We start from the raw sequence: 23,843 nt of genomic DNA, 5'->3' as shown, positions 1-23,843 counted from the left end.
TTGCTGTTTTTGTGTGTGAATTAACTCGATTTACAAAAATACAACAACTTGGATGAAAAGAGTGTTGGAAAATAGAATGAACAAAACACAGAATGGGTCTACATTCATCACTAATGAACCAGGGCATAGTTGCTTTCTTATACATCACATCCCTAACAAGTTTCATGAATGAAATGCATTTACATGTGTTATAAGTAGAAACGAACAGGGGTATTCTCATACCAAATTCTCACCACTTGAACTTAGACTAGTCTCCCCGGGAGACAAGACGACCCGCACTACGGTTGTGAACTTTGTGATGTTTACGGACAATTTGCTAGAAGAGGTGAATAATTCTAAAGGAAAAGCAAAATAGGGACCACCACAAGAGTGACAAGAAGAAGGTATGCTATTGTTTTCCTTCTTGGAATCAACTCTTTTTGGTATATATAATGGGTGGGGCAGTGATGAATTGTAACGTTGTCACATTTTAACATCACCCATCCAAATCCTTAATGGGTTGTTATTGTCAAGTTCAATAAAGAGTCAAAGACAGTTATCGTCCAAAACAAAAGGATAATAAGAGGCTTGAGGACCACTTTCGAGTCACTCAATCATATGGTGCCTCAAGAACATGAAACGATTTCAGCATTGCATTCCAGTCTAGATCTCAGAATTCAGATACCAATACAAGGAAATCACTTGCCGTACTTTCGCTTTTGATTAGTCACAACAAAATATTTCAATGACAAAGGAAAACTGATGTACATATCATGTAAATGAAATACAACTCAATCTTTTATTACCTATTTGGCTATTTCGCCAAGGCTTCCCCAAACCTCTCCCAGCATATATTAATTCACAGCGAGAGGGTTCCACGAAGCAAAGATTCGCTAGACACTTCTATACAATACAGTCAATGTTACAAGTTACAATCAGCATGCACAGTTGAACACAGAATTCCCAAAGCACTTTGCCTTGGTTGCTATCTTTCTCACACCTGATTCATTTTGAGAGGATCTGGAACTGAAAGATGACAAAAGTATTCTATCCATTATATTAATAGTAGGAGCCTCAAGAATTGCCTTGGGCAGATTTAACGCCCATTGCATGGCCCAAATAGAGAGCGGCCTCATATATATTAGAGATCTGAAGTGGCCGTCCATCGTCCATCCCTCAGGAGTCTGGAACCCGTATCTATATGCAGCAGAAGATGAGAGTTATATTTGTCATGCCAAAATAAATAAGATTTTTGTGTTCACAATATGATAAAGAATTCAAGATATTATTTCCCCGCCACAAAAGTTACATGATGCTAAAATGGTGATCTGGAGAAATGCACAAGTACTGATGTGAGAAACTTAAGACTAGCCAAATATTTTAGACCCTATTGTTAAGGTTTAAAGAGAAGCGAGCGCAGGTCCATACTACTATCTTCATTAAGGGGAAGCAAGTGTAAGTGGGGAAATAGGAGATAAAACTCTCAACCCTTATATTGATATGGAAAAAAAAGCTCCTTTCCGGCATTATAGAAGTTACAAGAGGTTCTTAAATTTGAGGGTCACATATTCTGTAAACCACAAATACAACAGCAGTTGAACATCAAAGCTTATTCTGTAAACCACAAATACAACAGCAGTTGAACATCAAAGCTTGGCAATTGAATACCATAAACCATATATCTTTATCCGACCTTGCATTTAATTAATGCATAACTTCCTAGAAGTGATTACTGCATACATCCATAATCTTAATCTGGTATATACTGCTCGAACACATTACCCAGCTTCTAAGTTTAACCTCAGAAAACTATCCAGAATGCATTTGAATCAAATTCATAAACAACTTCATTAAAGAACGTCGTGAACTATTGCATTCATCGACCAGCCCTTTCCTAGTATCTTATGCTCTTAGAAGAATTGATATCTGCCTTATTGGACAAATATGTTGACCAAAGGGAAATATTCAACTTGAAATAAATAAATAAATAAATACTAGGATTATTTTTTTTAAAGTCCATCATTTTCACATCTAAAACATGACATGAATAGGTTTTTTTATTAAAAAAAAAATTAAGAGCGATAATACATCAACTATACTGTACTGAAAAATAATTGTAGTGTGTGTTGTACTTACCCATAGCCCTCCTCAGACCAGCCGGCAATAAAAATACCTTCAGCAGTAGTGAATGCCTCTTTCTCCTTTCCAGCCAGGATCATTGTAGCAGCCACTCCATAGGTGACACCAGTCCATATTTCACGAGACTGCATGCAGGACTCATCCACCTTTCCACTGGGATGCATTCCATTTACGGCACCCATCCTGCCTCCTTTAACTTTCATGACATTGAAATCATAGATCTTCTGCAGAGCACTTTGGATTTTAAAATCATCAAAAAGGGAAGGTAAACCTGAGGATGCAGTATACCACTGCCCAGCCAGTTGATCTGCCTGTATAGATTTACTGTTACTACTTGATCCGCTATCGTAATTAAAATAAGAGCCATTCCACAATTTTTCCTCAAACGCTGGTTTTGCCTTTAAATATTTAGTTTTACACCATTCAGCAAAAGCTTTGTCACCTAGTTGAAAGGCCATCGCAGCTGCAGCTTGAAGTGCAGCAAGCCACAAGCAGCCACAGTAAGCACTAACCCCATGAACTGTCCAAGCATCGTAGGTCTGATCAGGGAAACCATCATTTTCAATGAGACCATCATTGTCCCTGTCAAATTGTTCCATGTACTCCATTGCAGCACGAACAGCAGGCCAGACATCAACTCCAAATGCCATATCCCCTGTTGCAGAAAAGTCTCTATACACCTGAAGTACAAACTTTGGGTTCAAATCCTTCCACTTACTAGTATCATGAATATTGTATGCATTCATTTCGTTCCACGGATCATGTGTTCCCAGATCATGAGGGACAGCTCCTCTAACCTTACGAATTCCCCAATTGCCTTCTGCCAGAAACTTTACTTTTCTTCCATCTTCAGATAAGACAGCTTTTGCAAAGTCCCTTTGAATATTGAGTTCGATTTTGGGAAACAGCTCAAGAAGGGCAAATGAAGCATAGAAGTGCACGTCATATGTGTTCCACATGATATATTCCACTCCTTCCAAATAAAGGAACCTCCCAACATCTTCGTTGTCATTTTGTGGATCCAACTTTACACTCCTATGATGACCAGTTGCAGTATGCTCGACAACTGTGCCTTGTTTATTGTTGACTTCAGCTTCAGTAACCTTGACGTCTGTATATTCAACATTTGTTAATTGACGTTGATTTTCATTAATGTTTGTTACTGGTAAGGGAGAATCTGCAAGAAAAATCATTAGCTATTATAAGGGAAGGTAATAAGCAATTAAAAGTACATGTTAGGGCTAGTGCTAGTGCCCACACAACATCATTCTTAAAGCTAGGTCAAAATGTGAAATATCAAGAAAATCAGTATAGATGAATACCAATCCAAACTGTTCCTCCAGCCACCAGAAAGTAGAGCTCATTGAACAATGTGAACTTGTACCTGCAAACATTGTACACAGCATTAAGTATTAAGTACAGAAACCATCAACGAGTAATAGCTCAGTTATGTCCTAGATATCTAAAAGTTCCCATAATCAATCAGTGACAAGTAAGCATTGCAAAGTAACTTAACAAAGTTCACTTGATGATTTCATTGTTGTGGGTCTTTCCATTTGCAATGGACCTGGTTATGGATTTATGATGCTTTAATCACAACACTTGCAGAGAGTATTTACATGCTTTTGACAGGTTTCCATAAGGGTATCTGACAAGACAATCTCTTAAAAATTAACTGCAATATAAGGGACCAATCACTGGCAAGTTTTTTTTTTTTTTTTTTTTGGGTCAAACTTGAGCAAGCTCGAAACAGCTTTCAGTGGAGACCGTTGTGGACTGTTAGTTGGGTGTACACCCAAAACCATAAGAAAAAAATTTGTTGTTTGATAGAACATTACGATTTAACTAAGAAAAACAAAAGATAAATACTGCTTGAACTAAGAATTACCATTCTGGTAATTTTTCATCCTTGAGGATAGGGTTTTGCCACTTTTCAATATCTTCTTCCCATCGCTTGTAATCTGTCCAAATTTCAAGATTAATCAGCATCCAAAAAAAAAACACCAACTACCATTGTTAAATTTGAAACAAATGCCAAAAAGTAAAATCTAGGAAACTTCAACAGATTAGTGTCTCGGTTAAATGTTGCTCAAAGAGGTCTCAATTGAAAAACAAAAGATACATACTTGTTAACGCATGATGCACCAAGTCCTGAGCTGCCCTTTCAGATGTTCCATAGAATTTTGTGTACCTCCTGAAACAAAATTATAAACATGAACAACCAAACAACCACATTACCATTCTTTTTATTAGCTGTCCAGATTACAACTCTCGTACGCATTCATTTGTAAAACAGTGTGCTCCTCTGGATACTAATAGCTATAGTACAAGTAATGAAACAGAGCATCCCAAAAGTCCCATTACATGCACAAGGGAACAAGGGGAAAAAATAATTTTCCAATTACATGCAAAAAGGAACAAGGGGAAAAAGAAGATTTGCAAGAAACTTACCTATGGTACGAGCTTCCCTTCAAAAATTTTACTTTTGGAGATGACCATGATAGACCAAATGCAATAGTGCATTTCCCATGAGGTTCCACCCAAGCAGAAGCTGAAACTGCAGCACAGAGTGTCTCTCCAGGTGATGAAGACATGCATGGCCCAGAATTGAAATTCTCCCGATCAAATTGTCCATCCTTGATAGATAAATGCACAAGTTTTTAAATAAATAAAAAATTGTCTAGTATGCATAACAAAATCTAACTAGAAGTAATATTAAAATTTAAATTTAAGCAACAAAATCACCAAATTGACATGTTCAAGTTAGGACAAGCAATTGAATTTCAGTTAAATGCCAGAGCAAGATGAGACATAACATTAAGCAACCAAAAACACACATTATACATAACAGTAGAACACCAAAGCACTGAAAATAATACCTGCACCATTTTATCCCACATTTCTTTAGCGGTAGGGCTACTTCCTTCAGATAACCCAAAACATGGCAAAACAGTCACACTCACGTTTTGAGTTTCGCATGCAGCTACCGCAAAAGTAACAGGAGGATTCCCTTTTGCAGTCCTGCAACATATGCATAGTTCATAGAAACAATTAAAATCTACTGTTAGGGAATAGTGACTGACAGAAAGAACTCAAGAAGAACTTGCAAGAATCATGCAACGTGATAACTCAAATTGTGTTGGTTGTTCAGGTTACTAAGATTTCAAGGGAAAAAATAAAGCAGAATTTTTAAAAATTGCTATATGGAACAAAAACAAGCATAGGCATTGAATAAGGTGCTCACCAGCAGACATTCCACTGTTAACACATGCAGTTGCATGACATGTTTCACCAACAAATAAAGAAGAAAGCGCATAACATACTATACCATTTAACTAACAAAAAATTTCATAGCAACAAATAATAACGCATGAATAAGATTCCAAAGTATAAATAATTTGGCAATTATTTGTTGAGGTACAATTTCAATTTTTTTTCATCATATACAATTTTGTATTAATTTGCCAACACTTTACAAATGAATGATAATTAAAATAGGAGTAATAATAGAGAAGAAGTGAAATTGAATCTCATTGCAAGTTTGTTTATGGTTCAAACTACATAGAAAATTAACGAATTTGTTTGAGAATCCATCATTAACTTGATCTAATAAAACATGACACAAATAGAGATTTTATTATTTATAAGAGGTATTCTTGTACCGTGAATGATTTAACAATATCAGTTATGCAGTAGACTATAGTTCAAATGGTATTCCCAAATTACAGTAGGCTTCCAGTATTACCAAAACAAGAACACAGCTATTTTATGAAATCCTATATATGTAGATTACAAATATGCTTTTTTTTTTTAAAAATTTTTTTACCACACCTATGATTAACATACTGGCATATGTAATGAAAACCCAATTCAGATTAAACCAAAATGCTTAATGAAAAGTATATGAATAATCATGCCAGTCAAAATTAAAACCAATCAGCCAATATCGTAAACAATGGTTGAATGTCTAAACGATATTAATATTTAATCTTAAGATTGCAATATATAAGCAACCATATTTTACTTTAGCATCAAACGACGATAGCTGAAATGCTTCTATGATAGCTGTCATACTTTTGTTTTACTCTTTGATTCATTTCGTGATTTTTTAAGAATGGATTTTAAGGTGGTAAGTTGATGCCGAAGCATTTTATTTTGTCTCATGGTCCACTTTCTTTCACTTTGTTTTGGGGCTTATATGCCTCAACAGACGGGCAGGGAGTTGTCTAAACACATGGTCTTCACTTTGACCTATTAAAACACTGTATGGGCAGAACAATCTGCAAACCAACCATCACAAAAGTGTAATAAGGTTTGTTGACTTGCTTGTGATGTAGAAGTACACCAGAGACTCCATCTTCGCCTCTATCAAATGAGAGAAGTAAGTCAGAATATATTTGAAATATGTATGGTTCCGTAATAACATACAGCAAACACCAAATTTACTCACATAAATGGTTCATTCACATGATCTCCTGACAAGTGTGAGATTCCTCCAATTGAATTCTACAACAGGAAAAGCAATAGTTACTACATATCCAACAATCTTTGAATCGCTTGGAAACAACTCCAGAAGAAATATAATCTTACCACCCATGTAAATAGAAGGCTGACTTTCGCTCTTTCTTTTCCAGTGTTCACCAACTATATCAGAAACAAGAGTCTTAGAAACAAACGAAATAAAAGAAAATCATATTGAAAATCTTGAGCTAGGATTTTTAGATTTGCAGCTTGTCAAATACATCAAAGAGGTTATGGAACTAAAGATATTTTTCATTTAAATGTGTATGGCATCCGGTTGAATGAGCATACCGTGTAGACAAAAACAGCTGTAGGAAGACTGCTTTCTCTGTAATTATGAGGAATGAATGGTGAAATTTGCCGACACGAAATTTTCAATTCTGGGTCAGGTTCACCTAAAATAAATATATTACAAAAAAACATGTGAATTAAAACAGCAGTGCAATGGGGAAGTCATACATGAGCAATAAAAAAGAGGAACGAAGAAAGAATAGTACCATCGTATACGGTCCATGCCCTCGGAAATAAAGCATGGTATGTGGAATGCTGGCCACCCAGGTTCCAGCCCCATGATGATATACCCTGATCACCAACTTTCCTGTAAAAGAAATAATTAGGATATTGAACTACTAAAGGTAAATTTAGCACTCCCAATAATCAGGATTTTTGTGTGAAATCTTAAAGGTTTACTGGTACATCTTTCCCTATTTCTGTACATAAGTTGCAAATCCTATTTGTGGAGTGGTTAATCCCTCTAAGTTGAAAGTCTGCCAAATGGTTATAAGAGCTAAGTATCTTTTTGATCTCCACATAATGTTAATAGCACGAGTTGCCAATTTCCTGCCTAAGTGTCAAAGCATACCACCAAATTCCATAGGGGCCAGGTTAACCAAGGAACATCTGCCAATGTAGCATTCACTTGCCAATTTAGAGAGACCTCTAAGACTTCCTTTTATGCTAAAAAGGAAGACAGAGACTCTCAATATGACATATGGACCCAAAGCTTGGTCTTGACTTGCAGTCAAAGATTGTAAAGAAGCATGTAGAATTCTATAAGGTATTATCATATGATGGTTTTTCAGAAATGGTTTCTAAACATAAAATTATCCTCTTACCCTAACCCTTCATGTTGACCAGGGGCCAAGACTGATGCATAATTTTTATTCCCACCATCCCTAGATATAAAAATCTGCAACATCACAAAATGAATCAAATTGTCAGAGTTAAATCATGATTTGAAGACAATAGGGCAAAACAATTTTCTTCTTCTCTAGAGATAACTAATAAAATATTGATATTCACTTCGCATATATATTGTACAAAAGCAAACAACATTAACATTTCTGAGCTGAATACAGTGTCAGTAACAGCCTGAGGTACTAAGAGCAGCCAAGCTGGACTGTAAGCATTTAGACAACAATCCCAAGATTCTAAAGTTTTAAGATGCCATCAAGCCCTTATATACATATCCCTTCATAATTTTCAACCCCTCCCTCCCGGAAAAAAAAAAAAATCATTTTTTAAACTACTAATTTGCTAGGTAAATATTGGGCAATGAATTTCATGACACCATCTCTCACACCTAACCAAGACCACCTTATCAAATATCTGTATGAAACTACATTAAGTAACAACCATCTGCAGGTAAACAACTGAAGTAAATAGATTGATTATTTGAAGCTTTGCCGCATAAATCCTTGACCATTGCCTTTTGAACATATTACAAAGATGTCCTCTTTCTAGCCATATAGTAATATTGCAGTCTTTCTACCATGATTCTACACTACAACATACAAAGTAAACTACAGGCATAAAACAAAACTCTGATGGTTTGACTGGCAATACCAACAGCACTGCTGGAGCTGGCGGCAATTGTATGGTGACATAGACACAATGTCAGTGCACATGTTAAAGGCATTAGCAATGGTATGGCAGTGGCAAATCCATATCAATGGCAGAAATGATCACAGTAATGTATATCACTATATGTGACCATTTAGTTGCTTATGAAGGAAACAATGATGATAAAGGATTACATGTTTTCCTATTCAGCATTCAGCGCGACACAGATTGCTTAACATTTTAGTAAATTTTTCATACCCGGTGCTTAAATTTTTCATCAAACACACTGAAATCTTTAATGCTATACCATTATCAGATGCATTGAGAAAAAAAATTTAAAAAGTTACCAAACACAATTAATCATCTGTTGAAACTTTCCATTCTCAGTGTTGAATTGAGTTATCAAAGACACCCGAATTTAGTGTCAACGTAATTAGAAAGCAAAACAGCATATAGAACAATAACTTTTAAGGAAGATCAACTTTGAACTGCTGTCGAAACAATTCTTGACAGCCTGCTCCAGGCTTATGACATAAGAATAGTTAAAACTATTTGTTACTTATATGGAAGAGTTTCCTAGGACTCTCAGGTTATCCTGATTTGACATCCAAACACAGAAGGTACTTAGCACCTGTTATCGTATGGGTATTACGGAACATATAATTAAGAAAAGGAATTAGATAACATTTTTTTGGATGCATAATTGACATGGTTGTGTACCAATAAAAATACAGTAGAAACACTTAAAAGAAACAGATAATATCAACGCATGAGTAACACGCGTTCCAAAGAAGCAAAAGAACAACAACAAACTACAATACAATTAAATAGGATAAAGGGTAGAACTTTACAGAGAATTGATTGGCCATGACAGGAGAACCTTCACATATACCAGGAATTATTTGCCATTGCCTGAACTCGCCTCTAAAACCTCTAGATATGCTGCCACTTCTGTAATACATTCAGATAAATGTCTGGTATCACATTAACAGAGATAAACAGTTCAAAGAGTTGAGTCAACCTATTGATTCATAACATACCCCATCCCTCCAAGTGGAACCCCCTGAGCTGCAGATGGCTTGCAACTTTCTCGTGTAAAAGGATCAATAGGTGCTTTCTGCATGACACAAGAATTTTAACATCCTTTGTAAGGAGGAATCTTCACCCAATTGTTGGACAGGTATAACTCATAGAAATACCAGTTGTAAAGAAGGGCAAAATGGCATATACATCTAGAAGGTTGAGAGATTTTACCCTTCCATGAGAAGCCTCTTCCCTGATATATGACCACAAGCGTATACCTAACCTAACCTAGAAATTCAAAATTTTCACACTAGTTAAAAAAATTTAACCAATGAAGCGGATGCTAGAAAATTGGTAAAAACTGAAAAAGCTCCAAACATCATAATGTACAGGATGAATTTATTAGTGGACAACATTAAAGAAAACAAATCACTAACCATCTTTATCGCTTCCCTAAATGTAACACTAAATTCTCTGAGAAGATTAGCATTGCTGTTTAACTTCCTCCTCCAGGCATGTTCTGGTGGGGCCGCACTATCAAAATCAAACTATAGAAAAGAATGAAAAGAAAAATTAATCAGATTGAGTACAGAGTAAAGTTAACCTGACAGGCTAACCACCTATCAAAAAGGCACAAAAAACACAAAATATAATAGCTCAGAATCAGTTTGCTTGCTAATACACACTACACAGTAAGAAAGATGCTCAACAAAATTCACAGAGAACAAGAGAATTGTTTTATTTATTTTTTATTAAAAGTTCATTCATTAGAAACAATAAATTGACAACTAATAACCCAAAATCTAACAGTGGTAGCAGACACAAATGTTGCATTACGATACGGCTTGAGATTCCAGGCATGATATGTTCCCACATTGTACACAACAACCAAAAAAATGTAAAAAAGACTTCAAATTAAGCATGAGAAGTCCTTCAATGAAGCATGTGTAGAATTAACATTTGATAAATTGCAGAGTTTTGAGTTTAAACTTGGCACAGATTTTAATCAGTCAATCATGCAAGACAAACTATTTGATGAAACTACGTTCAATAAATCAATATTTTAATTGCGATTCTTCTCCACTGGTTCAAGTTAATTGGAACTCCCCTCCACCACTCCAATTAAATTGTTCGAACACCTTTGAGAAGTAAACAAAATGCATATGAAGACCAGACAATTAAAAGACACTTCAATTTTATTTTGGGCTTCAATAGTGAGAACAAGCGTATAGCTATGCCCTCAGGCTTTGTTGATCAAATTCTAGACTTGATCAGAACTGTCAGTTCTTTACTTTTCCTCCCATCTCTTACATTTTCTCAGCAACCAAACATAGCCCAAACGAATAACACAAATGTTTTGAGAAAGATAGAGAGAAAATTAAGTAGAAGAAGAAGCATACCAACTGCAAAGTGTTTCTGTTGATATACTCCTCAGGCGGCCATGAATTCTTTCTACAATGGAACAAATGCCCACTGACCATGTCGACTAATTCTTAGCTATTCACTAGCCCAACAAACAAACAAACTATCTGAATTTCGAGTTAAAATATATCTCCAAATTAAGCCGTCCAAATTCGATTACAAGGAAGACCCAGAGACCTTCCTTCCACCTCCAGAAAACGGCAAAGCCCGAATATAAGCGTACACGAAAGGGCAAGCAAGCAAATAGCTTTGAAGCTTTCTTTGAGCTTTCTTCACAGCCAAGATCTTAAATTTGAATAGGCAGAAGAAGCAGCCGGAACTGGAGCTCCACCGAATCCAATTACTTTGGGGATTCGAAAAGCAAAGATTTTGAAATTGATATTTGATTTGATTGAATTTGATTGGATTGGATGGATTGGTGGCTTGGTGGGTCTGTTGAGTTGAGAGTCTTTTGTTGTGTGTGTGAGGATGTAAGGTGATTGAGAGTTTGTCGTGGCGAGCAGAGAGTCGGCCGCCTGTAACTCAAACAGTCTCCAAATGCCTGCTGCAATCAACTACGTGTCTCAGATCGCCAGGTGGAGCTTCTTTCAGCTCTGCTTTACTCTCCCTCTCCCTCTCTCTCTCTCTCTCTCCTGCCCTGCTGTTTATGACTTCTGTTTTGTTATTTGGGGTATTTAACAAATTTTAATAAATTTGGGTTTTTTATAATTAAAAGATAAAGAAAGGAAGAAGAGCGCGTGAGTGAAAAGTCAGAAGCTTTGCTTGCTTTCGTAGCTTCTAATTCTAACCCGAAAATGAGAGAAAATGATAACAAAGCAAGAACAGTGAGAGTGAAAGTGAGAGAAAAGCATAAGCCTTTGTTTATTTGTTTGTTGTTGGTTTGGGGGAGGGAGGGAGGGAGAGGAGGAGGTGGCTCTTCCTGTTTGCTGTTGCGTCGTCACTCTTTGTGCGTACAACTTACAATCTGTGCCACTCCTCATATTATGCTTCAAAATCCGATCATTGTCCACCATTAAATGAGGGAAGATGCCCACTATAAACTATTCGTAATATATATATACACATATATGTTGTATTAAAGTTTAAAATTCAATAAGTACATTTGAATTCTTCGTTTCCCAATATCACTTGTATATTTAAAAAAAAGAATCTCTCAATATAGTTCAGTTCGTTTAGATTTCCCAACAAAATAACCAGATATTGCATTTGTACATCATTACTAAACTCTATAGTTTGTTTTGATTAATACTAAAAATTTGCATATTAAAGAATACTACAAATTTATATTCTATAATTATGTAAAAGTGAAAATGAAAATGAAATACAATAATAAATTTTCTTGACAAGCGGAGTGATACAAGGTGGACTGTGTCGGTATGTCTTAGCAAAAGCACACGCACAAGAAGAGAAGAAAGATAGGACGGTAAAAGAGTCATGGAGGGTGTGCCAGCCATTGATATACGGTCTGGTCAATGGGCATATCACATTACATACATATTGGCATTTTAGTCAATGTAGAACCATCTATTTTCCACTAAGCTTCTAGAGGATGTAACAAACTATTAAAAAGTCTAGTGCAACAAAGTCATTACTCATTATACATTTCTTGCCTCCTTGAAAGGAAGGACATTTCTCATTTATAAACCAAACTTATTTAAAGTATTTAAAAAAATTATTCATACATGTTAATTGACAGAAAAATAAGAATTTCTACATCCAAACAAGTATTTTCTTAAAAAAAAAAATTAGTGATCATATTTTATACTATTATAATTATATTACACCTAAAATAATAGGAATAGTAGATATGGACTTAGTCAAATAAATTAGAACGAATGCGCTTATACTTTGTATATAAGTTTGAATCCCCCTCCTCATAATTTAGATTATATTAAAATAGAATATTGCTCGTATAAAAAAAACAACAATAGTAAAATTTTATGTGTTTGTTTTCATTAACGGCGTGGGCCTTGGTGTCTACTTGTTACGACACCACGAGGTGATCGCCTGCTTGTGCATCCATTTGTCCATTAAAATAGTGTTGTTGTTTGTAGCCCTAATTTTAACTCATAATTCAAAGATGCTTTTGGGACCGGAGTTTAATGGATAGGGATAGGGAGGATTTCATTTTATAATTATTAATTAGAGGGGCCAAACGGCAAGGCGGTACAAGGAAAAATAATAATGGCGGTGGGGCGGTGGGGCGGTAGGATTATAAATAAATCCAAGCCAATAAATAATCAGGCAGACATATGATTGACTGTATTTGATTATTATAGTAAATAATTGTCACATGTGTGTTTTGGATTTTGCTTTGCATAATAATCCATTGAATTATTAACCACTCACTTCCATGGCCATCCAAAATGGACCCAACCGACTAAACAAAGTTCCCACCGCGCGCGCTTTGCCCGACCACTAGCCGTTGACTCACTCAACTCTCAAACTCAAACTCAAACTCAAACTCAAACTCAAAGTAAGGAGCTGTTCAACTCTTGGTTACAAGCCCAAACCCATCATAGGCCCAAGCCCTAACAGAAGGCCTCCCCAAATGTCTTTAGACTTTTAGCTCAGCAAGCAAGCAGAGGCCACGTTGAAAGAAAAGGAACTTCAGACTTCCATCTCTTCTGCTCAGCCAAGTTCCTCCTCCGTTGTTTCACTTTGTTCTGGTTCACTTGTCCTAATTCCAAGAACCAACACCACTCCACCAGGTGCTTTTCTTTAGTCCGACATTCAATATAGGTTCCGGGGCTTAAATAGGGCTGGATTGTGAATATTGGGGATTTTGTTGAAATTAGTGCTTTAATTTTTATGATATTTTGCTGAAATTGTGGCTGTGATAGTATGATTTTTGGGGATTTCGTTTAATTGAGGGTGCTGTGGTTGTTCTAAGTGTCATATCCTAATTTCTAGATTGTGATTATTCATTATTGTGAGAATCATATCCTCCTTTAATTGCTCAATTTCTCTCATACTATCTCAGTCAAATTAAAGCTCAAATGGGGGATCATAATGCGTTTAAAGATCAGATTTTTAAGAGAAACCAAACAAAATTTACAGGGCCTTTGAATATAAAAACGTTAACCCCAACTTAACTATGCATATGGCCTATAGATAAACAGTTTTGATTTGAGCATTCCATGTATACTTATAATCAAGTTCACTTACAAGTTTTGCTGAACTGACCATTTTACCCTTCATTTGTTCTAAATGTTCATTTGAGCTTCCACCTGACACACCTGAAGATTAAACAATAAATGATCGAACTAATAAGAAAAGCACTAATGGAAAAACACCATGAAAGATCCAATCAATTCTCGGCAAAACTCACAGCTAGTTTGATTATGTTTTTATATTCAAAGGCCCTGATAATAGTATATATGCAGCTGTTTTATCAATGAAATTCAATCGTATTGTCGATTTTGTTTAGGATCATTTTATTTAGTTAATTTGTATGATTTTAACAGGATTTGCAGAAATTGGGAAATTCTAAAGAAGTAGTGGAAGCTCTGCCAAAGTTTCGATAAATCTTTTTCACTTAGGAAAAAACTTGGTATGTAAGCTCAGCCCAGCCCATTTTCAATCCTGCTTCCAGCATTGGCTATGAAATAGTGGAAAATATTAAAACAAAAAAGAAAGGGATAGAAAAGAAAAGGACATGGATCCGGAGCAGACCTTCATACGAGTACAAGAGCGGTTCTCGCAGATCCTTACTCCTAAAGTCAGAGCTGCTTTGGAGTACATATACCTCTTCATAGCCATTACGTTGTTCTGTATTCTCGTTGTTATGCATGCCAATTACGTTCAACAGGTTTTTCTTCCACTTTCTTATCAATTTATGATTTTTCGTGTTTTTTTTATAGCATGTCACAGAGGGACTTGAGCGTGGATAAAACTTGTATTTTGTGAATCAATTCCATGTAAACTATCTCCCACCAAATACCTATTTTGATGCTTTTACTTGTGGAGGACATATATGCAATTATTGACTATTTATGCTTTCCCCTTTTCCCAGTTATCATAATTTTAAATTTCATGGAAATGCTTAGATAATTGGTTTCTTTTGATATTGTTAGATAATGTTTTCAGTGTGCTCCACACACATGCATGCTTTGTATTTTTCGTCGTTGATTTTTTTACCTTCCTTGATATCTTGCGATCCCTTGATTAACTTTGATTCCATTGCACTGGAAGCCTGGCTGTTCAAGTGAGCTTTCTGGGGTTGAAACAACAGAAGCACAAATTATTCAAATTAAGGTATATCATGTCTTCTATTTCTTGAGCTTTTTGATTACTTTTTCATTTATTCATTTTTGTGTTGTCTCACAAATCTGGTAGAAGATCATTATGATGCTTTTGATTAAAGTTTATAGGTTAATAACAACAAATGGTAAGCTTGCATATTCTTTTAAAAAGCGGCTGCATTTTCTGGAGTCCTTGATTTATCTGGTTGTAAACATAATAATACTGTTTTTGAATATGGTGCAAACGCTTAACTTATAGTTTCATTGGTGGATTTGTGTTCAAATTTTATAGCCAAAGTTGTTTTTTTTTTTCTTTCGAAAATTCAGATGTACTCGATTTTTAATTTCTTTTTTAGCTTTAAAAGTCTGTTTTCTTTCCTGGATTTGGTTTGTACATTACAGGCAACTTGAGTTTGTTTGTTATCTTGGCCTGGTCATGTCTAAAATGCTGACTTTATCCCTTTCACTTAGATAACCAGTGCAGGATTGTGGTCGCAGAATGAGTCAGAGTTCACCAACGTGATAGATGATGTCCCAGACACAAAATTTGTAATGTATAAATTAGAATTTTGTTAACATAGATGGAGATGGATTGACATCTTATGCTGCAAAATTTTGGTTGAATTAAATTGGTTCTGGTGCTAGGAGGGGGAAATTGGCATTGAAGTCTGATTCTGAAGTTCTGGATCATCCGGCAGATAGCTCTACCAATAGCCCCAACACTGTGCCAACAGTTGATGATGCAGTTAGCAAAAATGAAATCAAGGAGGCCCGTAGTAATTTTCTTTTATCTGTGAAAGAGACAGTTAAAGCAGCACTTATTAACTTTATCAAAATATGGCAAATGCGTCCCCGCCTCTTGTCAGTGTTTCGGAAACATGGAACACATATCATCGGAAATTTGTGGGTGAGCAAATTTCATTGGCATCCTTTAATATTGAAATAACTGCTGACATTGCTCCTGGATATGCAATAAGTTGTGTTTCAAGGTCCATTTACCTGCATTTCATCTGGTCCATTTCGAAAGTCATCATTGTTGAAAATGTCATGTGCATGTCTCTTTCTTTTCAATAAAAGGAAAAAAGGCTATATCTGCCTTGGTTTTACTGCCCCCTTTATTCCTTGGCGTTTGAAGGATTTCAAATCAGCTTCTCTCTCTCTCTCTCTCTCTCTCTCTCTCTTGGATTTGACCAATTTCACACTTGTAAATGGATTATAATTACATGCTTACCGTGAACATTATTTTATTTCTTGTATTGTAGTTTAAATTTCTCTTTGCTGATTTTTAATTTTGATTGCAGAGCATTGCAGGTATACATTTAGATCTTGATATTCCCAAGTGGTTGCGCATACTTCGTTTGGACAGGGTTAACTTGTATGCAGGTTGCTGACTATCCTTTTAATTATTCTTTGCTTATCATCATTTTGGTTTTCAAAGCAACATGTCATTTTTTTAATTACTTTTTTAATCCGGGAAAAAAAAAGGTAAGATAGTGAAACTGAATTTATTGTTTGGTGTTTAAAGGAGCACATAACATTTTTCCACTTTTTTTTTTTTTTTCCCTCCTTTTATTTGGCCTCTTTGTCAATAGCAAGAAAAAAAAAAATTCTCTTTGCTTTTGTTGGATTGAATTTTAATGACATTTCCTGATATGAAATAATTTATTCTAATGTTGTTTCAATTACTTGTTTGCAAATGCTTAATTGGATACAAAGAAAAGGCAGAAAATAATCATTGATAGCGAGTTCTCTGGATATTATGACCCATGAGCATGTAATTGTTGTACTATATTGAGGATGTTGTTTTTGATATTGAAAGTCAAACCTTTGGAGGAGCTTCTAGTTGCCATGGTACCAAATCTTATTATATCTTATAGATGTCCTGAAAATTTCTTATGTGCATATTTATGTAAAAGCACGAAGTCCTAAAGCTAAATAGTGAACAACATAGTTACCCTTCTCGGGTTAAAAATATAGGTTATGGAAATAAAATTTGAAAAAGGTTTTTAATGAAAAAAAAAAAAAAACTCTTTATGAAATGATTACAACGATATTCATCTCTTGTTGTATTTCTATATGCTTTTCTATGAGCTTATTTTTTTCTATCCCAAAAAGAAAAAGAAAAAAAGGAACACGATAGCCGAACAGATGTTTCTAGTTATTGTTACTTTATATCCATTGTAACCAAGTTACTGGGAACATACGTTATCAAAATTCTGCAGTTAGGATTGTACTGGATCTTTTGTTCAGTATAATCAGTTTTTCAACAGCCTTTCTTGAACTTGTGAGAACTGAATGCAACTGTTATTGACAATTTGTTTTGAATGTGTCTCAGTGCAGTGGCTTGAGAACAGAAGCAAAACTTTTGAACCAACTTATTTATACACTATGGAAAAGGTAATTTCTGAACGTGGTACTTCCACTATCTCCTGAGCTTTCTCTGAGTCAGACTGCACAGGTTTTGGCTGCAAAAGCTTGTGATGAATAATAGTGCCATGGTTTTGGAGCTTGTTTTGTATTATTTTGGTAATTTATTTATCAAAATTTTGTTTGCAGGGTTATTTCTTATTACCTGAAAGTGCAAGGGCTCAGCATAATATTCGTTCTGTAAACATTAGCATATCAGCTCGACATTCTTGTTTTGGGAACAGGTACCAATAATATCTCCTGAAAATTACTAATCTACAGTTAATACTCATGATGCAATTTTTTTTTTTTTTCAGTATTTGTTTTTATTATGAAAGGACATTATTTATGCAAGAAATATCATGGCTTATTTGGATTCATAGTTTTGAGTAGTTAATGTGCATATGGGATTTGTATACTAGCAGTGTTCTAATTGTTGTGTATTTACGTGAAATTACCAGGTGGCAGCAACTGCTTATTAACAGATTTGTTGGATATGATACTATTTTAATCAATAGTTTATTGAGTTCTCCTGGACAAGGTAAATTACCAGTTTTTTGCCCCTTTATTTTTCCCTATATCTTGTATTCCTAATGTCGCATTAATGAAAAAGGACCCCTGTGCAACAACCAAATGAAATTGACTGTTGCTTAAACCAACTCTCTTAAAACTGTTGGTTTATAATAATAATTATTATTTTTATCCTTGAAATAAATAAAATAATTGGTTTTTGATGTTGCTGATTTGATATTGTGTGTTTTGTCTTCATTACTCAATTCTTGAAACAAAACAACCCAATTATTGTTAACCTTAATAGTTAATGTCCAAGTTTGACTAAGCAAAAATAAACAACATGAAAAAAAGTAAAGCCCCCACATGGGCCCATGTCAAATCACGGACACGTGCAATTAAGGGATGATTAAAGACTCATGCTTTGCCAGGGCATGATTGGGCTAATTCCAACAAAGTCCATTCTAAACTTATCTGTTTCATTCTAACTTTGATTGTTCAGAATCTGTTATTTTGAGTTTGGTTTAGCTCATGGTTTACTTTCATAGTTTGATTTTTATTAATTATCCTGTTGTGGCTAAGCTTGTTATGCCACCCATTCCAGGTTATCTTTATAATTTTCAGACAAAGGAGTTCTTTAATCTTAGTTATGCACAAGAACCCCCAAAAGGTCCTGCAAGGTTTGGAGGTTTGTTGACTTATGCCTTCGATTTCCATTCATGTGCTGCCTCTCGTGCAATGTGGTTTCAATATCTACTTGTGCAATTTCATTACGCATCTCACTGGTAAACTTGATATTGAGGTAGAAGCATGGGGAGGCCCCCCCCATATATGTCTACCAATAACTTTAAGATGAAAAGTTGCATGGTTAGAGTATTAAGCAAACAGGCTAATTTCTGGCGTTATTGTTTATTTATTTATTTATCTTTTCCACTGGTTGATGATAATTGATCAACCACTGCTGTGGAAGATAATTGCTTCAAGGTTCTAGCATTCTATCACTTCCCCTCTGCCCTTTCCTCAAAGATTCTCGCGTTGGCTGTGTTAAATCAACTTTTAACTTTTGGCCCAGGCCATGAATACCTAAGGAGCCATTTGTAAATGAACTTATAAATTAATAATTTTTTTCTTGAGATGCTCTACATAGATTTTCATCTTGGACCAGTCTTGGGTCAACTAACACTGTAGAATTTTGACTTTTCATTGATAAATTAAATGAAATTGAGAACTTGGTCCCTGGAAATCAAATTGTATTAGTTAAAGAAAGTATGACTCCCAAACGTTTAAATGCAGTCAAAATAGAAAAATAGAACATTGTGGTTTAATACCCAAAAAACAACAGTATTACTAACATGCCGTTCCCTTTTCACAAACAATCATAAAGTTGCCACATATTTCCTTCTACATGTCCCTTTTTTGTGAAATTTTCATTTTTGAAAAGCAGTTGGTGAGGTCATTTGTCTACAAAACAAAATACATGATGAATATAAACTTGTGTAAAAAAATGCATCTGTTCTTTCATAAATAAATAAAATGCATCTGTTCCCCAAATATATAAAGGAAGAGTACATAACAAGCAGGTTCCATTAATATACTACACAAGCCTACTTATTTTACTGTTTGCGCCTATGGGAACATTGCAACAATACTTGATTTTATTTTATTTTATTTATCAATCAGGGAGGGGGAATTGAACTTTTTACGTCTTCCAATTTTGGGAAGAAAAGTACCACTAGACCAAGAGCTAGTTGGTACATCAGTACTCGATGTGTATATTCATCTATCTGTAACTAAATTGCTTGTAGTTTAATGTACTTGTGAGTCTGACATAATGGAGAATAAGTCTGTAAATATCTTCTGGAATAATGACTGAGAGATTCATTGGTTGGGGTTAGGTTTGCGAGTCATAGGAGAGTTGCGAAAAGGGTTTGGACTTTGTGGAAAATGGAAATGAGACGGCATAGATTTGCTGTGTGGCGACGGGGTTTTAGGACTTTGGGTGGTTTGGTTAATGCAGCTGTATAACAGTCACATTATTTTCTTTTTCATAATTGATTGGGTGGTTGGGTTTTAGGACTTTAGATATCGACTTATGCTTTCTGAAAAGACAAATTTTGTAAAAGGCGGACATGTGGAATGTGTGTTATGGTATTTTAAATTGTGATGCTTTCAGTGTTACAAAAAATGTTCAATTTGGGTATCTAAAATAATGACATGTGTGCTGTAAAGAATAACATGTTTTATGGATTAAGACTTATTTTAATTATTTATGAACAAAGGGTCTTAAAGACTTATTTTACCCTTGCAATTTATGTGCATAATGCTCAGAAAAATTCTGGTTTAATTTGGTTTCCATGCAGACTACCTTGTGACAAAGTGTGGTGTGCTTATGATGTCACTCTTTGTGTTCTTTACAACCACCATGTCTGTGTCATTCACATTGAGAGAAACACAGACTCGCATGCTGAAGTTCACAGGTTTGTGTTATTTTATCATGTATTCTGGATAAAGTAGCTCTGTCTCTGTACATGCCTCCATTAATGTGTTCTTGAGTCCTTTAGCCAATGAAATGATGTATGTGAACTCTTAACTATTTTTTATTATTTTAACTTGAGAAATAGCATTCATCCTTGTGGAACTATGAAATTTAGAGTTTGGTACCCAAAACATTATCCATTTTGTTTGCCTGGTTTGATGAGTATCATTTGGTATGAATGAAGTGAGGTGGCAGCATATTTGGGTTTCCCCGTGTGTCATGCTTCCTCCTTATCCCCCCCTCTATATTTGGGTGCTTACTTTTGTCAAATTATTGCAGTGCAGCTTCAACATCATGCTCGTCATCAGCTTCCGACATTCCAGTTGATTTTTGTGCATGTAATTGAATCACTTGTCTTTGTGCCGGTAAGAACACATCTTTTTGGTTCACCATCAATACAATATATATACTGAATTTTTCATGCCAAAACCCTTTTTGGTTCTGCAGATTATGATCGGGATTTTATTTTTTCTGTTTGAGTTTTATGACGATCAGCTATTGGCTTTTATGGTCCTAATACTTGTCTGGTTGAGTGAACTATTTACGCTAATCAGGTTTCTCTTTCTCTCTCCCTCTTTCATTTTAAATATGTGGCAAATGATTGGGTGCCGGTGTACACACTCTTTCATAATGGCTACTTTTCATGTAAAAAGTCATTCACTCTGTTTAGAATCTGGTTTGGGCATAGGGTTTATGTAGCTCCAGGCTTAAAATGGATATAGTTTTGAGGCTGGGGTTGGGTGCTAATTGACAGTCAGTGGTAAAGTGATGTGGAGCTAGTCCAGTCATCTCTGCGGTAGGGTGCCTGGATCACGGGCTTTGATATTTTGAGTGGCTGATTAATTGGCTTAAGATATGCTCTTAGCAAAGGATTATGGCTCAATTCATAGATCTTGGCACCTGGTATAACAATGAGAGGCAAATTTTCCCTGCATTAGGTGTACCCTATTTTGCCACATTTCTAGTTTGTGTCATGCTCTTTTCATTTGCTTGTCTTTCTTGCAGTGTCCGCACACCCATATCGATGAAGTTCTTTCCCCGCTTCTTTTTGCTCTACTTTCTGGTTTTCCACATCTATTTCTTTTCCTATGCTTATGGTACGTCACTGCTTCTTACTTTACTGGTAGATGGAAACGTTTTTTTATATTTGTTTCTGAAAACCTACCTTCAAACTGTTGCAGGTTTTTCTTATTTGGCTCTTTCTACAGCTGCAGCGTTTATGCAGCATCTCATTCTATACTTCTGGAACCGTTTTGAGGTAACCCCGCTGTGTAGTTTTTTCCCTTTTGGGCCTGGTTTATTGTATAGATGATTATATTATTTTTAATGGCACCTTTTCTTTTGCAAAGTTTGGTTGCTTATGATAAAACAGTGGTAGTTTCACTTGGCTTTCAATTTTACACCAGTGGAAGATGTTCAGATTTGTGTTCTTTTCTTTATTGGTTGTTTTAGGCAGTAAGTAATTATATCTTGTGAACGTGTTTCCCACTATAAGAACATGTTGAAACAGATTTACACAAAGAAAAAAGGGTAAAAAGGTCTAAATACCTATGTTTACATTCTTTTTATTCATTGATAATAAAAAAAACCAGAAGATTTCATTATGTAAACTAAAATTTGGCAATAAAAGCTTATCTGAAAGCCATAAAAAAACGCCATAGATAGAGAAATTAGTTATTGGAAAGAAATTTTCGGAAAGAAAAAGATGTCCTTCATCTTGAAGCTGGGAGAAACCCTGTCTATTTTATTATGGGAAGTCGTTCACTGCTTGATGTTGTATGCTGTACCGCTTTCATCAAACTTTTACCGTTGAAACTACTAGCCTTTGTGTATTTTCCTAGTTTGGTAAGAGACCATAGGAGATGCTACAGATATGGAATAAGATGATTTATGGCGTGTTCGAGTGTGGTCTTTTTGTTATTGCAGTAATCTGTAATTACCTTAATGAATCGATGTTTGAATAGTTATGTTCTTGGTACAGGTGCCAACTCTACAAAGGTTTATCCAAAATCGACGATCACAGCTCCAGCAACACCCAGATTTCCACATTACTTCATCAACATTCCTTGCCTCAACTTTACATATCACAAGATTGAACACAAGAAATCCTGGCCTGGTTAATTCTGACTTGGCCTCTGGACCTGGGCTGAGATCTGAACCCAATCCAGCAGTGCCATCAAATGGAGCAGAAGTTCCTGGGCTGCAAGAACAGTCAGGTAATGACAACCCAGACCGGGTGGGAAACCCTCAGGTTCCAGGCCAAGCTGACCTGAGTGAAGCAGAGAATGGTCCTAACCCCGGCGCTATGAATCCATTCAGTTCACTTTTGTTATGGATCTTAGGAGGGGCTTCGTCTGAAGGCCTCAACTCTTTTCTTTCTATGTTCAGAGATGTGAGAGACCAAAGACAAGTTTATGCTGAACCCCCTAGGCAAGAAAATCAGGATATACAAAGATAGTACTACTGGAAGGCCGGAGGGGATGTTAGTTTACCTTCCTTCAGCTGTTCATGTATGTGAAATAGTATAGGTTATGCTGGATATACACGTCTGTATAGAAATCATATATGCAGATATATCTTGTCACAAACTTTTAGTTTATCTAAGAAAACAAAAGAAAAGAAATATTGGGTTCGGAGATATCCAATTTTTTCATGTCTAGATTCTCATTTGCAGAACATGTGTGGGTTGCTTTGGGAATGATGATCACTTCTCTTGCAACTGAACCTCCAATTTTTTTTTTCCCTTAAATCTTTCCAGGGTCCAGATTCATGTAGCAAGTAATTGCCTAATTTGTGTAGAAGTGGCAAAAGTTTAAAGGTTTCGAATTATATGGATTTTGGATAATGTGTACTTAGCAGTCTTAACAATGTATTCCATAACTAGACCTTTCATTAGATCATCCTTGCAAAATTTCAGCCAAATAGAAATGCATTTGGTTATCTACATTTGATCAAATTAATAGACGTACACACAATATTTTCAATAAGCTATGAAATGTTAAAAATAATAATAATTAGTTTCTGATTTCGGTGAATTTTCAACAAGTGGTTAGTGTCATCTTAAATTACTAAGATACACAATAAAATTCAGAAAGCAATTGACAAGCAACATAGTTCAAAGTTTTAATCCCAGAATATGAAAAACCTATAGATCCATGGAAAGAAATAGATGGAGCGGCAGTCTCTGGAAAGAAGACAGACTAATGGTGAGGAATAGTTTC

General features: G+C 35.4%; 2 protein-coding genes across 4 annotated transcripts; one reads left to right on the top strand and one right to left on the bottom strand.

Annotated features, from left to right (window-relative positions):
- Window positions 1-681: 681 nt before the first annotated feature.
- Window positions 682-11,571, bottom strand: LOC117616719 (non-lysosomal glucosylceramidase). The gene is made up of 18 exons (XM_034346115.1): window positions 10,905-11,571; window positions 9,942-10,052; window positions 9,736-9,792; window positions 9,522-9,598; window positions 9,333-9,432; window positions 7,755-7,828; window positions 7,137-7,237; window positions 6,931-7,034; window positions 6,709-6,762; window positions 6,569-6,624; window positions 6,445-6,483; window positions 4,998-5,139; window positions 4,570-4,754; window positions 4,245-4,312; window positions 4,007-4,079; window positions 3,441-3,502; window positions 2,116-3,295; window positions 682-1,176 (listed from the first exon to the last, which is right to left on the bottom strand). Exons 1-18 carry the CDS (start codon window positions 10,983-10,985, stop codon window positions 915-917), a joined length of 2,826 nt encoding a protein of 941 aa, XP_034202006.1. The 5' UTR covers window positions 10,986-11,571; the 3' UTR covers window positions 682-914.
- Window positions 11,572-13,480: 1,909 nt separating this feature from the next.
- Window positions 13,481-23,396, top strand: LOC117616718 (membralin-like protein At1g60995). 3 transcript variants are annotated; one of them, XM_034346112.1, is made up of 16 exons: window positions 13,481-13,637; window positions 14,394-14,737; window positions 15,121-15,183; window positions 15,642-15,724; window positions 15,816-16,077; window positions 16,472-16,553; window positions 17,506-17,567; window positions 17,727-17,821; window positions 18,038-18,117; window positions 18,691-18,774; window positions 20,447-20,563; window positions 20,902-20,987; window positions 21,070-21,176; window positions 21,628-21,719; window positions 21,804-21,880; window positions 22,604-23,396. In XM_034346112.1, exons 2-16 carry the CDS (start codon window positions 14,585-14,587, stop codon window positions 23,078-23,080), a joined length of 1,920 nt encoding a protein of 639 aa, XP_034202003.1. In that variant the 5' UTR covers window positions 13,481-13,637; window positions 14,394-14,584; the 3' UTR covers window positions 23,081-23,396. The 3 variants fall into 3 exon arrangements, with proteins under 3 accessions (XP_034202003.1, XP_034202004.1, XP_034202005.1); XM_034346113.1 differs by lacking the exon at window positions 18,691-18,774 and having other exon boundaries at window positions 13,505-13,637; XM_034346114.1 differs by lacking the exons at window positions 13,481-13,637; window positions 14,394-14,737 and having other exon boundaries at window positions 15,642-15,719.
- The last annotated feature ends 447 nt before the right edge of the window (window positions 23,397-23,843 follow it).

Source organism: Prunus dulcis, chromosome 1 (assembly GCF_902201215.1).
Source record: "Prunus dulcis chromosome 1, ALMONDv2, whole genome shotgun sequence".
NCBI classification, from domain to species: Eukaryota; Viridiplantae; Streptophyta; class Magnoliopsida; order Rosales; family Rosaceae; genus Prunus; species Prunus dulcis.
This window is presented reverse-complemented; position numbering and strand designations above follow the sequence as displayed.